The sequence below is a fragment of the Physella acuta genome, unplaced genomic scaffold (genome assembly GCF_028476545.2).
Source record: "Physella acuta isolate Inbredline_101_S28 unplaced genomic scaffold, ASM2847654v3 ptg000237l, whole genome shotgun sequence".
Lineage (NCBI taxonomy): Eukaryota > Metazoa > Mollusca > Gastropoda > Physidae > Physella > Physella acuta.
The window spans coordinates 288,785-304,041 of NW_026731756.1; the positions used below are offsets into that span (position 1 = coordinate 288,785).

Below are 15,257 nucleotides of genomic sequence, written 5' to 3' on the forward strand. Positions count from 1 at the left end.
AATAGATCGCAGTCTCACGTAACAGCTTCTACAAATACCCCTCCAAAGAATTCAAAATTATGGGGTTCATAACACTGGTCTTGTACACACTGGCGACACTACTGCGCGCCCTCGCACTTCTGCCATCCAGCGACAGCAACCTGATGCCATTGTCCAGGCTGATCTACAGCTACGACTTTGTAGTCTGCACGGTCGAGATGTTGAAATATTGCTACGGCTCGCCTAACTTAGGAAAGGTCCTGGCAATGATGTATTCAATGGTAAATGTAGTTTGAAGAATTTTTTTTGTTTTCTTTTTTTTTTTTTTTTTTTTTTTTTTTTTGGTGGTCGAATGGTAGAGCGCTTTATTGCAAACCCCGAAAGATTCTAATTCGAATCCCCGGCTCGACCGCAAGGATTCCGAGAGTTCACCCAGCTCTGATGGGTACTTGACTCTCGTCATGGAAAGCGAATTCGGCTGGAATTGTAATTTAGGAGTCAATATTCATTACTTCATTGGCTGTGAGAAAATAAATCTTAACAAGGTCTATCGATGTAGGTAATTCAGTCATGTATCCATTTCTAAACAAGAAGGATCACAACACTATACAGGCGGCAAGTGATGATGTGTATCCATTATGCAGATCAAAAATAACTTTATACTTTACTGTTTATACTTTATTGCTACATTTAAGTGTTACTTGTTTAGTCTAAGTAAATGGGGTACATTGTAAGTTGAATTGCATTATATTTTCTGTAAAGAAGATGTATTATATCAGTGTATTGTAATCTAATATATAAAGCTCAGTTCTGTATGTAATGCATATGTTTGTCGTTGGTCTTGGATGGATTTAAGTGTTAGACAATTACCGTGCGCATTTGTCTAAATTTATGAGTTAAAAAATTACTATTGAAAGTGTTGGGAAATAATTTTCATTTTTCAAATTATAGTAATAATTGTCGGCATGTTCATTAAACACAAGTTTTAAAAAAATATCATCTTTTACAAAAATTCTAATTATGTCTTTATTTAGTCCTATAGCACTTACTTCCCTTTGATAAATTAGGAAAACACAATTACTTCCCTTTATAAAACCATTGCATTAGTCGAAAATAATTTACTTTTTAATTACTTTGTTTTGGTGTTGGGAAAAAAAATAATTACATAATTAGCGGGGATTGATCAAGTGCAAATGTTGTAGGTATTTTACGGATAAGCTTAGAGTATTAAAGTTGTTCATTAAATTGAAACAGGCGCGTTCGTTTAAGTGAGAGTAAAAGACTATGAATAAGTTGGGGTACTATAGTCGTTCATTAAGCTAAAACAGGTGATTCCGCCCCGGGCGTTTATGTTCGCGTTAGTGTTTTCTTTGTGTTTAGGTGGGTTTGCGTTAGTGGTTGCGTTTTGATTTGGTTCGTTTTTGTTCTTTCTTTTTTCGTTTTTGTTTGTGTTTTTTTCTTTGGGTTTGTATTTGTGTTTTTGGTTGGTTTTGCGTTTGAATTTGGTTTGTTTTCGTTTGCTTTTTCGTTGTTTTTTTTGTTGGTATTGGTGTTTGTGGTTGGGTTTGTTGTTAGGTTTTTGTTTTCGTTTGCTTTTTGTTTGTTTTTTCTTTGTGTTTGTATTGGTGTTTGTGGTTGTGGTTGGGTTTGTTGTTAGGTTTTTGTTTTCGTTTGTATTTGTAATTGTGTTAGCGTTATGTTTGCGTTTTGTTGTTTTGGTTGGTTGTGGTTTGGGTGGGCAATGCCGGGTTTATGATGATTACTAAACACACAGGTAATGGTCTTTAACAGAAAGGTTTTTCACAGAAGCCAGAGCAGGGCCTGGCCGGGACGGCTAGTATATCAATATATGTTGTATTATCTCAATGTATATAGTATTATATCAATGTATCACGTGTTTAGAAGAAAGAGGTGGCAAATGTACTAAAAGTAATTTGCCATTTGCATTCATTCTACAGACCTAATAAATGGTGTAAATCATTATTCATAGTATGTAACAGTATGTATAGTATGTAACAGACAAAAGATATGATGTATGTCCTTATTGTTATGTGCATATGTCCTAACAGACCAAAATAATGTGTGTCCTTATTGTTAAAAATTATCTAACAGACCAAATAAATGGTGTATGTCCTTATTGTTGTATGTGTATGTCCCTCACAGACCAAAGATATGGTGTATGTTCTTATTGTTGTATGTGTATGTCCTTATTGTTGTATGTGTATGTCCTTATTGTTGTATGTGTATGTCCCTTACAGACCAAAGATATGGTGTATGTTCTCATCGTCGTGGCTGCCTTCTTCGCGTCCTTTGCCGTGGCGTCAAGCACCGTGATGAACCCACAAGGCACTCTCAACGTCTGGTGTATCTTCAGGATAGCCTTCTGGAGCACGTTTGGGGAGATGGACTACCAGGAATATTATCCTGGGGGTGAGTGCAGAGACGTAGCGAGGGGGTGGGGGGGGGGGGACATATGTCCCCTGGCGCCGACCTTAGGGGGCGCCAAAATGGGTTGGAAAAACCCATTGAGTGGGGGTGTAAATCGAAAGTTTGAGAGGCGGGGTTCAAATCGAAAGTTAAGAGGGGGGTGCAAATCGAAAGTTTGATGGGGGGGGGTGCAAATCGAAAGTTTGTTCCCGGGCGCCGGGAAGGGTCGCTACGCCTCTGGGTGTGTGCCTTGCCCTAAATCATTGGGCAATGTCCAAGACTCCCGGAAAGTTTAAAAGCCCCCCCCCCCCCCACCCACCCATCAATAAAATTTTCATTGTGCATATTTTTCTCCACCGAGTTCTGAATTTTACGCCTTGGTGTGAAGGAATGGTAAAATCGAAACATTAAAAAACAATTAAAACTAAAGTGAACGTACCATTCCCATGGGCCCACCGGGATTTTTCCAAACAGACCGGCGGGCCAGTGAACACATGTTTGTCAATATTGCTGTAACAGTTAGAATATGGAATAGTATCCTTCTGTCAATATCAGAGTATGAAATAATATATTTCTGTCAATACTGCTGTTACAGTTACAATATGGAATAATATCAATCAATATTGCTGTATCAGAATATTAAATGCTATCTTTCTGTCAATATTGCTGTATCAGAATATTAAATGCTATCTTTCTGTCAATATGGCTGTATCAGAATATTAAATGCTATCTTTCTGTCAATATTGCTATATCAGAATATGGAATACTATCCTTCTGTCAATATTGCTGTTGCAGTTAGAATATGGAATAGTATCTTTCTGTCAATATTGTTGTTACAGATAGAATACCGTTTGAAACATTATCCTGGAGGTGATTGCCTTGCTTCCAAACCCCATGCATGACAATAATGTATATGATTTGCTGAGCTGTGGTTCATGCCGAATGTTTACAATCGTAGAGCCGGGTTGAATTAGTGACGGCTAATAGGGGCAACTGTGATTTCTAGATCCAATGTTTTATAACGGTTCTCACAACTGTGATTTGTTGTTTGTCCCTTAGATCTGTGATTTGTTGTTTGTCCTCTAGAACTGTGATTTGTTGTTTGTCCTCTAGAACTGTGATTTGTGTTTCCTCTAGAACTGTGATTTGTTGTTTGTCCTCCAGAACTGTGATTTGTTTGTCCTCTAGAACTGTGATTTGTGTTTCCTCTAGAACTCTGATTTGTTGTTTGTCCTCCAGAACTGTGATTTGTTTGTCCTCTAGAACCAATGTTTTATAACGGTTCTCACAACTGTGATTTGTTGTTTGTCCCTTAGATCTGTGATTTGTTGTTTGTCCTCTAGAACTGTGATTTGTTGTTTGTCCTCTAGAACTGTGATTTGTGTTTCCTCTAGAAATGTGATTTGTTGTTTGTCCTCCAGAACTGTGATTTGTTTGTCCTCTAGAACTGTGATTTGTTTGTTCTCTAGAACCAATGTTTTATAACGGTTCTCACAACTGTGATTTGTTGTTTGTCCCTTAGATCTGTGATTTGTTGTTTGTCCTCTATAACTGTGATTTGTTGTTTGTCCACTAGAACTATGATTTGTTTGTCCTCTAGATCTGTGATTTGTGTTTCCTCTAGAACTGTGATTTGTTGTTTGTCCTCCAGAACTGTGATTTGTGTTCCCTCTAGAACTGTGATTTGTTGTTTGTCCTCCAGAACTGTGATTTGTTTGTCCTCTAGAACCAATGTTTTATAACGGTTCTCACAACTGTGATTTGTTGTTTGTCCTCTAGAACTTTGATTTGTTTGTCATCTAGAACTGTGATTTGTTGTTTGTCCTCCAGAACTGTGATTTGTTGTTTGTCCTCTAGAACTGTGATTTGTTGTTTGTCCCTTAGATCTGTGATTTGTTGTTTGTCCTCTAGAACTGTGATTTGTGTTTCCTCTAGAACTGTGATTTGTTGTTTGTCCTCCAGAACTATGATTTGTTGTTTGTCCTCTAGAACTGTGATTTGTGTTTCCTCTAGAACTGTGATTTGTTGTTTGCCCTCTATAACTGTGATTTGTTGTTTGTCCTCTAGAACTGTGATTTGTGTTTCCTCTAGAACTGTGATTTGTTGTTTGTCCTCTAGAACTGTGATTTGTTGTTTGTCCTCCAGAACTGTGATTTGTTGTTTGTCCTCTAGAACTGTGATTTGTGTTTCCTCTAGAACTGTGATTTGTTGTTTGTCCTCTAGAACTGTGATTTGTTGTTTGTCATCTAGAACTGTGATTTGTTGTTTGTCCTCCAGAACTGTGATTTGTGTTTCCTCTAGAACTGTGATTTGTTGTTTGTCCTCCAGAACTGTGATCTGTGTTTCCTCTAGAACTGTGATTTGTTGTTTGTCCTCTAGAACTGTGATTTGTGTTTCCTCTAGAAATGTGATTTGTTGTTTGTCCTCCAGAACTATGATTTGTTGTTTGTCCTCTAGAACTGTGATTTGTGTTTCCTCTAGAACTGTGATTTGTTGTTTGCCCTCTATAACTGTGATTTGTTGTTTGTCCTCTAGAACTGTGATTTGTGTTTCCTCTAGAACTGTGATTTGTTGTTTGTCCTCTAGAACTGTGATTTGTTGTTTGTCCTCCAGAACTGTGATTTGTTGTTTGTCCTCTAGAACTGTGATTTGTGTTTCCTCTAGAACTGTGATTTGTTGTTTGTCCTCTAGAACTGTGATTTGTTGTTTGTCATCTAGAACTGTGATTTGTTGTTTGTCCTCCAGAACTGTGATTTGTGTTTCCTCTAGAACTGTGATTTGTTGTTTGTCCTCCAGAACTGTGATTTGTGTTTCCTCTAGAACTGTGATTTGTTGTTTGTCCTCTAGAACTGTGATTTGTGTTTCCTCTAGAAATGTGATTTGTTGTTTGTCCTCCAGAACTGTGATTTGTTTGTCCTCTAGAATTGTGATTTGTTTGTTCTCTAGAACCAATGTTTTATAACGGTTCTCACAACTGTGATTTGTTGTTTGTCCCTTAGATCTGTGATTTGTTGTTTGTCCTCTATAACTGTGATTTGTTGTTTGTCCACTAGAACTATGATTTGTTTGTCCTCAAGAACTGTGATTTGTGTTTCCTCTAGAACTGTGATTTGTTGTTTGTCCTCCAGAACTGTGATTTGTTTGTCCTCTCGGACAGTGATTTGTTTGTCCTCCAGAACCAATGTTTTATAACGGTTCTCACAACTGTGATTTGTTGTTTGTCCTCCAGAACTGTGATTTGTTGTTTGTCCTCCAGAACTGTGATTTGTTGTTTGTCCTCTAGAACTGTGATTTGTTGTTTGTCCTCTAGAACTGTGATTTGTGTTTCCTCTAGAACTGTGATTTGTTGTTTGTCCTCCAGAACTGTGATTTGTTGTTTGTCCTCTAGAACTATGATTTGTGTTTCCTCTAGAACTGTGATTTGTTGTTTGTCCTCCAGAACTGTGATTTGTTGGTTGTCCTCTAGAACTGTGATTTGTGTTTCCTCTAGAACTGTGATTTGTTTGTCCTCTAGAACTGTGATTTGTTGTTTGTCCTCTAGAACTGTGATTTGTTGTTTGTCCCTTAGATCTGTGATTTGTTGTTTGTCCCTTAGATCTGTGATTTGTTGTTTGTCCTCTAGAACTGTGATTTGTTGTTTGTCCTCTAGAACTGTGATTTGTGTTTCCTCTAGAACTGTGATTTGTTTGTCCTCTAGAACTGTGATTTGTTGTTTGTCCTCTAGAACTGTGATTTGTTGTTTGTCCCTTAGATCTGTGATTTGTTGTTTGTCCCTTAGATCTGTGATTTGTTGTTTGTCCTCTAGAACTGTGATTTGTTGTTTGTCCTCTAGAACTGTGATTTGTGTTTCCTCTAGAACTGTGATTTGTTGTTTGTCCTCCAGAACTGTGATTTGTGTTTCCTCTAGAACTGTGATTTGTTGTTTGTCCTCCAGAACTGTGATTTGTGTTTCCTCTAGAACTGTGATTTGTTGTTTGTCCTCTAGAACTGTGATTTGTTGTTTGTCCTCCAGAACTGTGACTTGTTTGTCCTCTAGAACTGTGATTTGTTTGTCCTCCAGAACCAATGTTTTATAACGGTTCTCACAACTGTGATTTGTTGTTTGTCCCTTAGATCTGTGATTTGTTGTTTGTCCTCTAGAACTGTGATTTCTTGTTTGTCCTCCAGAACTGTGATTTGTGTTTCCTCTAGAACTGTGATTTGTTGTTTGTCCTCCAGAACTGTGATTTGTGTTTCCTCTAGAACTGTGATTTGTTGCTTGTCCTCTAGAACTGTGATTTGTTGTTTGTCCTCCAGAACTGTGATTTGTTTGTCCTCTAGAACTGTGATTTGTTTGTCCTCCAGAACCAATGTTTTATAACGGTTCTCACAACTGTGATTTGTTGTTTGTCCCTTAGATCTGTGATTTGTTGTTTGTCCTCTAGAACTGTGATTTGTTGTTTGTCCTCTAGATCTGTGATTTGTTGTTTGTCCTCTATAACTGTGATTTGTTGTTTGTCCACTAGAACTGTGCTTTGTTCTTTATCCTCTAGAACCAATGTGTAAGAACGGTTCTCACATTCCCTTTGTGGAGAGAACCTCAAAGTACATGATGTTGTTGTTATACGGGATCTTCGTGATCATCGTTAACCTTATGCTTGTCAACTTGCTGATCGCAAAGTTCAAGTAAGTGTTTGGTACTCACACATACAGACACACATACACACACACACAGTGAGTATACACACAACACTTAATATACATACTTAATTATGTATGTGTTGTTTTTTTTTTTACTCTGCATTTCTAAGGGTGATTTAAAGTTGCCTTTTGAACCTTACGTTCAATGGGGCAAGTGAAGTAGAGTTCACCTGGCATATGAAGGGATAGTGTGTTCAGCATTATGTCCTGCCGTTTTTTTTTCCTTAACATGAGTTAGGTACCCATCGGAGCTTGGTGAACTCAGGCGCGTTCTATAGACGAACCCGAATTCGAACTCGATGCTTTCGGGTTAGTCTTACCATTATAAAAAAAATTTACTACTTCATTGAATAAAATCGCCCCTTGAAAGCATCAGACTGAAATAACAAAATAACTCTTCCTCTGGTTCTCGTGTTCAGCTCTTCTATAGAAGAAATCGACAAAAACTCCAAGAAACTCTGGACGAACGCCAGCATCGCCCTAGCTTGGACATACTCCAACAACTGGCACTTCCCCCCTCCATTCACTGGCTTAACCTTCCTCAAAAAGATATTGTTCACCGACAAGAAAAATATATTCGGTACGTGATTAATCCAAGTTTATATTTCCTTCAAGTTCAGTAAATTCTTAAAGAAAATATTGCATGGTTTATTTTTTTTTTTTTTAGAGTTTGCATGGTTTATCTTACAGTTATCTCCTAAAACATTGTTATGTCCCATGACAGCCACGAACATACCGGGAAAAGACAAGGGAGAGTATGATTCAATCTATTTTACATTTGAACGCGATTCTCTTCATATGTTCTTTGAGGATCTGAAACAAGAAGAAATGTATGTATACAATTTTTTTTTTACAGCCGTCCTTTACTAATTATTTACATTTACTTCAAGCTAGAGCACCACTACAAACTTTAAAATAGATTGGACCAAACTTTATTTTCGTTGTGCTTTAAGTAATTTCAAACTGGATTAAAAACATTGATTTGTTTTTGTAAATTTAGTCATCGATTTTAAGAGGGTGGGCTCAGGGAAAAAAAAAAACAACGAAAAAAAAAACACTTCTTAATCAATAATGTATTTATGTGTATGTAAGTTAGCGATGACACTAGGTAGGTCGAGTTAAGGATAGTATTCCGTATTCTATCTGTAACAGTAATATTGACAGAAGGATAGTATGACAAAATATCATACAATTTTGGATTCATTTAATGTTATTTCACCATACCAGAATTGGAAAATTTGGAAAAAAAAATTCATCGAGTATTTCCTGTTACAAAAACTAGCCCACTGACTCTATTAGAGATAGAAAAAAAGGATACATGATTATATGATCAATATATATGTTGTTAGAACACTGAGTCTGAGATCTCCACAAAAAGGTTGCTTTTAATCTGAAGCCTACACGCCACGTATGTTATTAGCGAAAGCATCCAGGTACATAAGCATGATGAGCTTATATTCTACGTTAGGATTGTGCACATCAAAACAACCCAATCTCTGCTCTCTTGACAAAATTCCCGATGACGCCCATATGATGTGGGAAAAAATTATTATCTCATGTTAGTCATGTTGATTTGCTTTATTTTTAGCCAATTCAGTTGCTATTTTTGTATTATATGATCACATAAATTTTCTCTTCTTATTTCAGACTCAATAAGATGAATCCAGCAACCAAATGGACTGTTAAAATACATGGTTTGTAATTAGCAACGTTAATAACAGAAGTATCATATTATATTATGTGTACGTGCGTGCGTCTGTCTGTCTGTCTGTATATGGTGTGTATATGTGTGTGTGTTGTCTGTATGTTGCTGTTTTATTCCTACATTTCCTGAAAAAGTAGTTCACACTATTTATGTAAAAGTATTTGTTATTACGTGAAATTAACGAACGTTAACTTTTAAGTTTAATTAGTGACCACAAAATTAAAACTTGCTTGTTTAATTAAGCACATGTTCATAAAGAATCAAGCAGTGTTTCTTAACCTTGGTTCGATGAGTCAGTATCAGGGTTTCGGCGGAGGTAAAACACACACCTGACTCCTATGACTCGCTATCAGATTGCGTCAGTACAGTCAATAGAACTATAAAAGAAGGATTCAGAGAATGTACATATGAAACTGGAGGGGTTCGGTACGTCCAAAAGGTTCAGCACCACTGGAGTCGAGACATTTAATTTAATACCAGAACCCCGGGCTGAAAGAGCATCGATTACTAACTGGACCAATATCTTGCATCTGACGTGTCTGTTTGATTGTTAGATTAACAACTACAGTGCAATCATCTAACGCATCTTAAACTTGCAGATACTTACAGTAATTATCTAACACATCTTATACTTACAGAGGCTTACAGTAATTACCTACAGAAAATGTTTGATGAGGTCGATCACCTCGACAGGTTTGAAGTTTTATTTCATTTTTTTTAATGGACATTTTAGTCGCAAGTAAAACAATGTCATGTTAAGGTTATAAATTGCTCCTCTCATTCCCTTGTTGGTGCTGTTATGATTTTCTGATCGCGATTACTTGACCCTCACCATGACCATAACACTAACAGTAACTGCGATGTTGGAGGAAAAAAATCAATATGATACAGTAGTGCTTTAATTATAGCCCAAACATAACATTCTCAATTAAAAATACTCATATATAGAACATACATCCTAATCGATTAAAATGATCGACAACAGAAAGTATATTCTAATATTTTAAATTAATATTTGAATTGAATAATCGAATAAGCACACAAACCACACCTTACTAAGTTAATTCTGTTTATTTACATATTCTATTTTTATAAATATGACTTTCTTAACTTTTATAATTTAAATACTATTTTACTTGTATTTCTTTAAAATGCTTTTTAATTTATTACAAACAACAAATATATATATATATATATAAAACGGCCCTCGTGGCTAATATAGCTAACATTAAAATACATAAAGTATGTTATTATCATTATAAAAGTAACCACTTATGCAACTTAAAATCCTACTCATATATTATATATATATATATATATATATATATATATATATATATATATATATATATATATATATATATAATATATATATATATATAAAATATATATACATATATATACCATACATATATATATACCAAATACATATATATATATACATACATATATATATATATATATACATATATTTATATATATATATATATATATATATATATATATATATATATATATATATATATATATATATATATATATATATATATATATATAAATCCAGCCATGAAAACGAATCGATGAGATTGTCTAGAGCTCCGAGCGTTAACACAAGACCTAGTAGAAACAGTCACTACCAAAAGAAAGACAACATGTTGGTCAAAGGGACACTTGGTCTTGTACCAGAGTTAGGTGCTGAAGGTCCTTCGCTGAACAGATTCTCGCGTATACTGTTGAGGAACAAACAAAAGAAAAAGTAAAATGAAACAAGGTGGATTGCAATCTCACTGATGTATTAAGCTTATTTTTTCTATATAAGTTGTATGATTTTCTATTTCTTCTGGAAGTGTTGAGGGAGTAGAGGGATGGTGGGCGTGCTCTAGATGGCATTGCTTTCCCCCCGAAGAATGCCTGAAAGAAACTGCGTGAAAATATCGTAAATAAAATAGAAACAGCAAAGACAATATGCAGCTTTGTTTATTGATATGCGTTAAGTGGAAGTTCATTTACTTATTGTCTGCATAATTAATTTAAAATAATTTGCCTGTGTTTTTAAAGTTTATGCATACCATATATTTTAATCTTTGTTCTTGTTTTTAAAACGGTAAAATTTATATTTTAATTAGAGAAATCATACAAGTTAACCTTTCTTTTTTTTAAGAAGATCTGTACAATGTTTAAGAATCTGTTTTTTTTAAAAATATTATTGTTAGTCAACAAAAAATAAAAGAATATAGAAAATCTATAAGCGAGTTTGTGTTTTTTAAATTTAAAATAAAAAAAATGTTCACGAGGTGAATAAAGTGGTGTCTGATGTCAAACACAAGATGCTCAGGCACAGAGTACCTCAAAAGACCGCTTAAAAGAAATCAACATCGATTGACTTGGCGCCCTTACAGCTAAGACTTGGCGCCCTTACAGCTACGCTTGACTTGGCGCCCTTACATTTACGCTTGACTTGGCGCCCTTACAGCTAAGACTTGGCGCCCTTACAGCTACGCTTGACTTGGCGCCCTTACATTTACGCTTGACTTGGCGCCCTTACAGCTAAGACTTGGCGCCCTTACAGATACGCTTGATTTGGCGCCCTTACAGCTACGCTTGACTGATAGACTACAAGGTGCAGGCTAGTTTAAAGAAAAATATAGCCTACATAAAATTCCAGAATTTTTAAAAAAGCTTATAATTTGTTATTATTTATTCGAATCCATTAACAGTTGTCCTAAACGAAATTAGAATTTTAATATAATATTATTAATAACCAAACATACTGGTAATTAATTTAATTATATTATTAGTAAGACGTTTATAATTGTTACATTTTAGGTACTCATTGATAAAGTCTTGAAGCGAGGTCTGGAAACAAATAAACGACACATTGTTTATTTTTATCGTCAAAGGGAATCATGTTCACAAAATATTAATATAGTTCGAAAATGTGTACCTCTCCCTGGCAAACGAGGCTTACAAAAAAAAAAAACACTAATTACCTAACCTGACTGTTACGCCTTTCCTCCTTGGTGGTTCTTCTATATTGGATTTTGAAATATATCTCTATCACTATCTCTATTGACCCGAGCACTTCCTGTGGAGATCACCCAACTAAGTCAAGGATAATAAGCCTATCTTTTCTTTGCTCCGACTCGAAGCATTTTGAATCTATAAATAGAATAACAAAAGGAAGGAAACGAAATTTTAAACTGATTTCCGCCATTAAAAAATAACATGAAACCTACAGTTCACGACACATCGCATAGCAATTTAAAATAAACGAGCCGGCCCGCGGCATAACATACGCCGCTATTTAGTTGTTGTTTTTTCTACTTTTCAGTAATTCATAATTTGTGAATTCGACAGTACCAACGCTGACATTGAAAATATTTCTTTAAAACACTATAAGTAGCTCGTAAAGGACCATAACCCCCCCCCCCCTTCCTTTCCCCTCCCCCCCCCCCCTCCCCCCCCCCAACGTTTAAAATCGTTTCAAACTAAGTTATCTGCCCCTTATAGCCGTCACTAAACCCGAATACACGAAGGTAAACATATAGTGAACCACAGCTCACTAAGACCATGTAGGGGTGGGGATGGTAGGGAGCGCGTTTACAGCTTGTTTTCTAGCGTCTCCCAGGAGAGAATTAGATATATAGATATATATTAGGCCCATAGGTTTAATACATACTGCATAGAATATAGAAATTTAGATCTAGTATTCTGGTTAGTAGTTATTGCATTTTTATTAGAATATAGTTTAGAATCTAATCATACGGCTGCATAAAAAGAGTTTGAAGGAAATAGAATAGGAATCTACAAAAGCGGAGGTTAGAAGGTTAAATTAGTAATTTACATGATTTTTATTGTAGTTTCACGGTTTGTTAGGCCCAATTATTAAATCTTTAGATCATAAGTCAAGCTAGATCATGTGTGGGATCTATTGTGGTGCATTGGAATGAAAAGCCCACATACTTAAATATAGAATCTAGTAGGCCTATACTATAACTATACTGCCCTATACTTTAAATTTGTTACCACAAAAAAAAAGCCTATTTACTAGTATTATTTAGAATTAAATTGAATTGAAATATTTGTTTATCTTTATAGTTTATAGTGAATGCATGATAATGAGCATTATTCAAGCTGCTGTTATATTTAGGCTTATAGGCCTATATAGTATATACTCTGTAGCGTATATACTACATACTATATATTATATACCAATATTGTGCATTAAAATTAAGCATACAAAATAATAATAATATTCATTAGACCTATAGTAACTAAGACTCGTGCTATTTAGTACTACTTTAATACTACCTTTAAACTATTAGGCATAATGAAATAATGATTAATGATTTCAGTGTTTTCCGCACTCGACAGGAAAGAGGTTGTAGGGAACTTAGAGACTAATCTTTGCCAACATACTGGATTTCTGGTGATGACAATAGCAGCACATAGTATGCTGCTCAGTTAATACTAAAAACAATTGATTTAATAATTAGTGGTAAGCTCATTTTTAAAATAAGATATTATAACATGGTATCGCAAAGATTCAGGTTGTCCAATAAATGGTAATTAGAGTCAGGGTTATTTAGGACTATAGTTTAGTACTTGGTTAGTAATATGCATCAAAGACATAGAAATTGAAATACATAGAATTTAATGTGTTCATTCGCAAACGTCACTATTTTAAAAAATTTAGGCCTGCTTTTTACTGCTGAATAATAAAATCACTATACTTATTCACTATCTTATGTTTAAATACAGTGAGTTTAGATCAGTGAAGTAAATAAATTTAATAACAAGATATAACTAAAATTTACTAATTTACAATGAATATATATATATATATATATATATATATATATATATATATATATATATATATATATATATATATATATATATATATATATATATATATATATATATATATATATACATATATATATATATACATATATATATTGCTACGGTCAAATCCCGAAGTGCGGCCAAAGCGCGGATTGGCCGGCTCTCTTGACCAAAGCCCGCGCACTGGCCGGGATGTCCTGGCCAATGTTCTATCTAGACTAAGTTGTGATCGCGTTTTCATTATTTTGGGTGCGGTTTCATTGTGAGTAACGTATTGTTTAGCTCTTGTTTGCATAGCATTCTATATGCAATGCGAATGGATCAAAAGGGCTGTCAGACCATGAGACAGACTTAGCACTTCAAATCTACCAAGAGAGGCTCTTGATAAAATAGTTACTGAGGAAGATCTTGAGAACATTGAACAAGAAATGGAGATTGCCATAAATGCAACGACATCCTCAGCTGACACATCTGCTGCCGTGGCGGAACGTCCAGACCAGTTGCGTGACAATAATGTGGCCAACAGATTCTGTGTAGTTTGTGAAAAATAGTGTAGTGCAGCTCATTCTTGTGGATCCTGTGGCAACGATGTCCATGCCATTTGCGGAATAGCCAATGAAGCAGACGAAGGGTACGGAGGAAATATTACCTGCAGATTATGTCACAACAAACAAGACATCATAGAACACAGGTCAGCAGCTCATACTAGCTTGCAAACTCAAGGTGCTAAAACATCAAATAAAAAATTTAAAGATGGTGAAGTGGGTGACAATGTACGCATCCGTTTTCCAGATGTTGACAGTGGTCGCAGTTATCCCGGAAACGTGATTGCAGTTGTCATGAGCGTCGAGGGCGGTTTCTACAAATTAGGAACGGAACATAGTGATCTAAAGCAACTGTATGCTAAAAGTGAGTTTTCAATTCCTCACGAAAAACTGCTAGAGCTGGACTGCTAACCCATTAGTCTCGAGTTCGAATCCGAGTTCAAGTCAGTAGACCGTCCCTGAGTCCACCCAACTCTGATGGATACCTAACTCCTGTTAGGGAAAGTAAAGTAGGCTGGGCATAGTGCTGACCACACTATCTCTTCATATGCCGAGGTCACAGAAACAAGTGAACTCTACTTCACATGCCCCATAGTCCGTCAGATTTGAAAGGGAAACTTTTCACTTGGTGTGCAATTCTTTTTTTACGAGATTCTATTCTATTTTAAAAAGTTTAAGTAATTAAAAATGGATAACAAATATTGTCTATGTCCTGAGTTGCCATCCCTCATAATTTCATATTAGAATATTCGAGAAAGTTTAGGGAAGATCACTCCCGGTTTATTTAAACTGTTGTATTTAATAAAAACAAAGGGGTCGGCGTGGTCGAGTCGGTAAAGCTCATGGTTGCTAAACCGAAAAGTTTCGAGTTCGAGCCTTGTAGTTTGTGCTTTGTTGGACAAAGAAGCAAATCCAAAAAGAAAAGAACGCTGAAATCGGAGTCAATAGCCTCAATGGCGCATAATCAGTTGACACGTTTCCTTAAGTGTCATGGAAGCGTGGTCGAGTCGGCAACAGCTCATGGTTGATAAATTCGAAAAAGTCTCGCTTTCAAACCCTCTGGCAGATAAGGC

General features: G+C 35.6%; 1 protein-coding gene across 2 annotated transcripts in view; it reads left to right on the forward strand.

The window, feature by feature from the left end:
- Positions 1-10,957, forward strand: part of LOC131938197 (transient receptor potential cation channel subfamily M member 2) — a 48,764-nt gene extending 37,807 nt beyond the window's left edge. For both annotated transcript variants that reach the window (XM_059296111.1, XM_059296110.1), the window contains exons 20-27: positions 6-260; positions 2,238-2,409; positions 6,939-7,071; positions 7,506-7,666; positions 7,811-7,916; positions 8,734-8,780; positions 9,430-9,484; positions 10,356-10,957. In XM_059296111.1, coding sequence (XP_059152094.1) covers positions 6-260; positions 2,238-2,409; positions 6,939-7,071; positions 7,506-7,666; positions 7,811-7,916; positions 8,734-8,780; positions 9,430-9,484; positions 10,356-10,551 — 1,125 coding nt within the window. In that variant the 3' untranslated portion in view covers positions 10,552-10,957. The remainder of the gene's footprint in view (positions 1-5; positions 261-2,237; positions 2,410-6,938; positions 7,072-7,505; positions 7,667-7,810; positions 7,917-8,733; positions 8,781-9,429; positions 9,485-10,355) is intronic.
- The last annotated feature ends 4,300 nt before the right edge of the window (positions 10,958-15,257 follow it).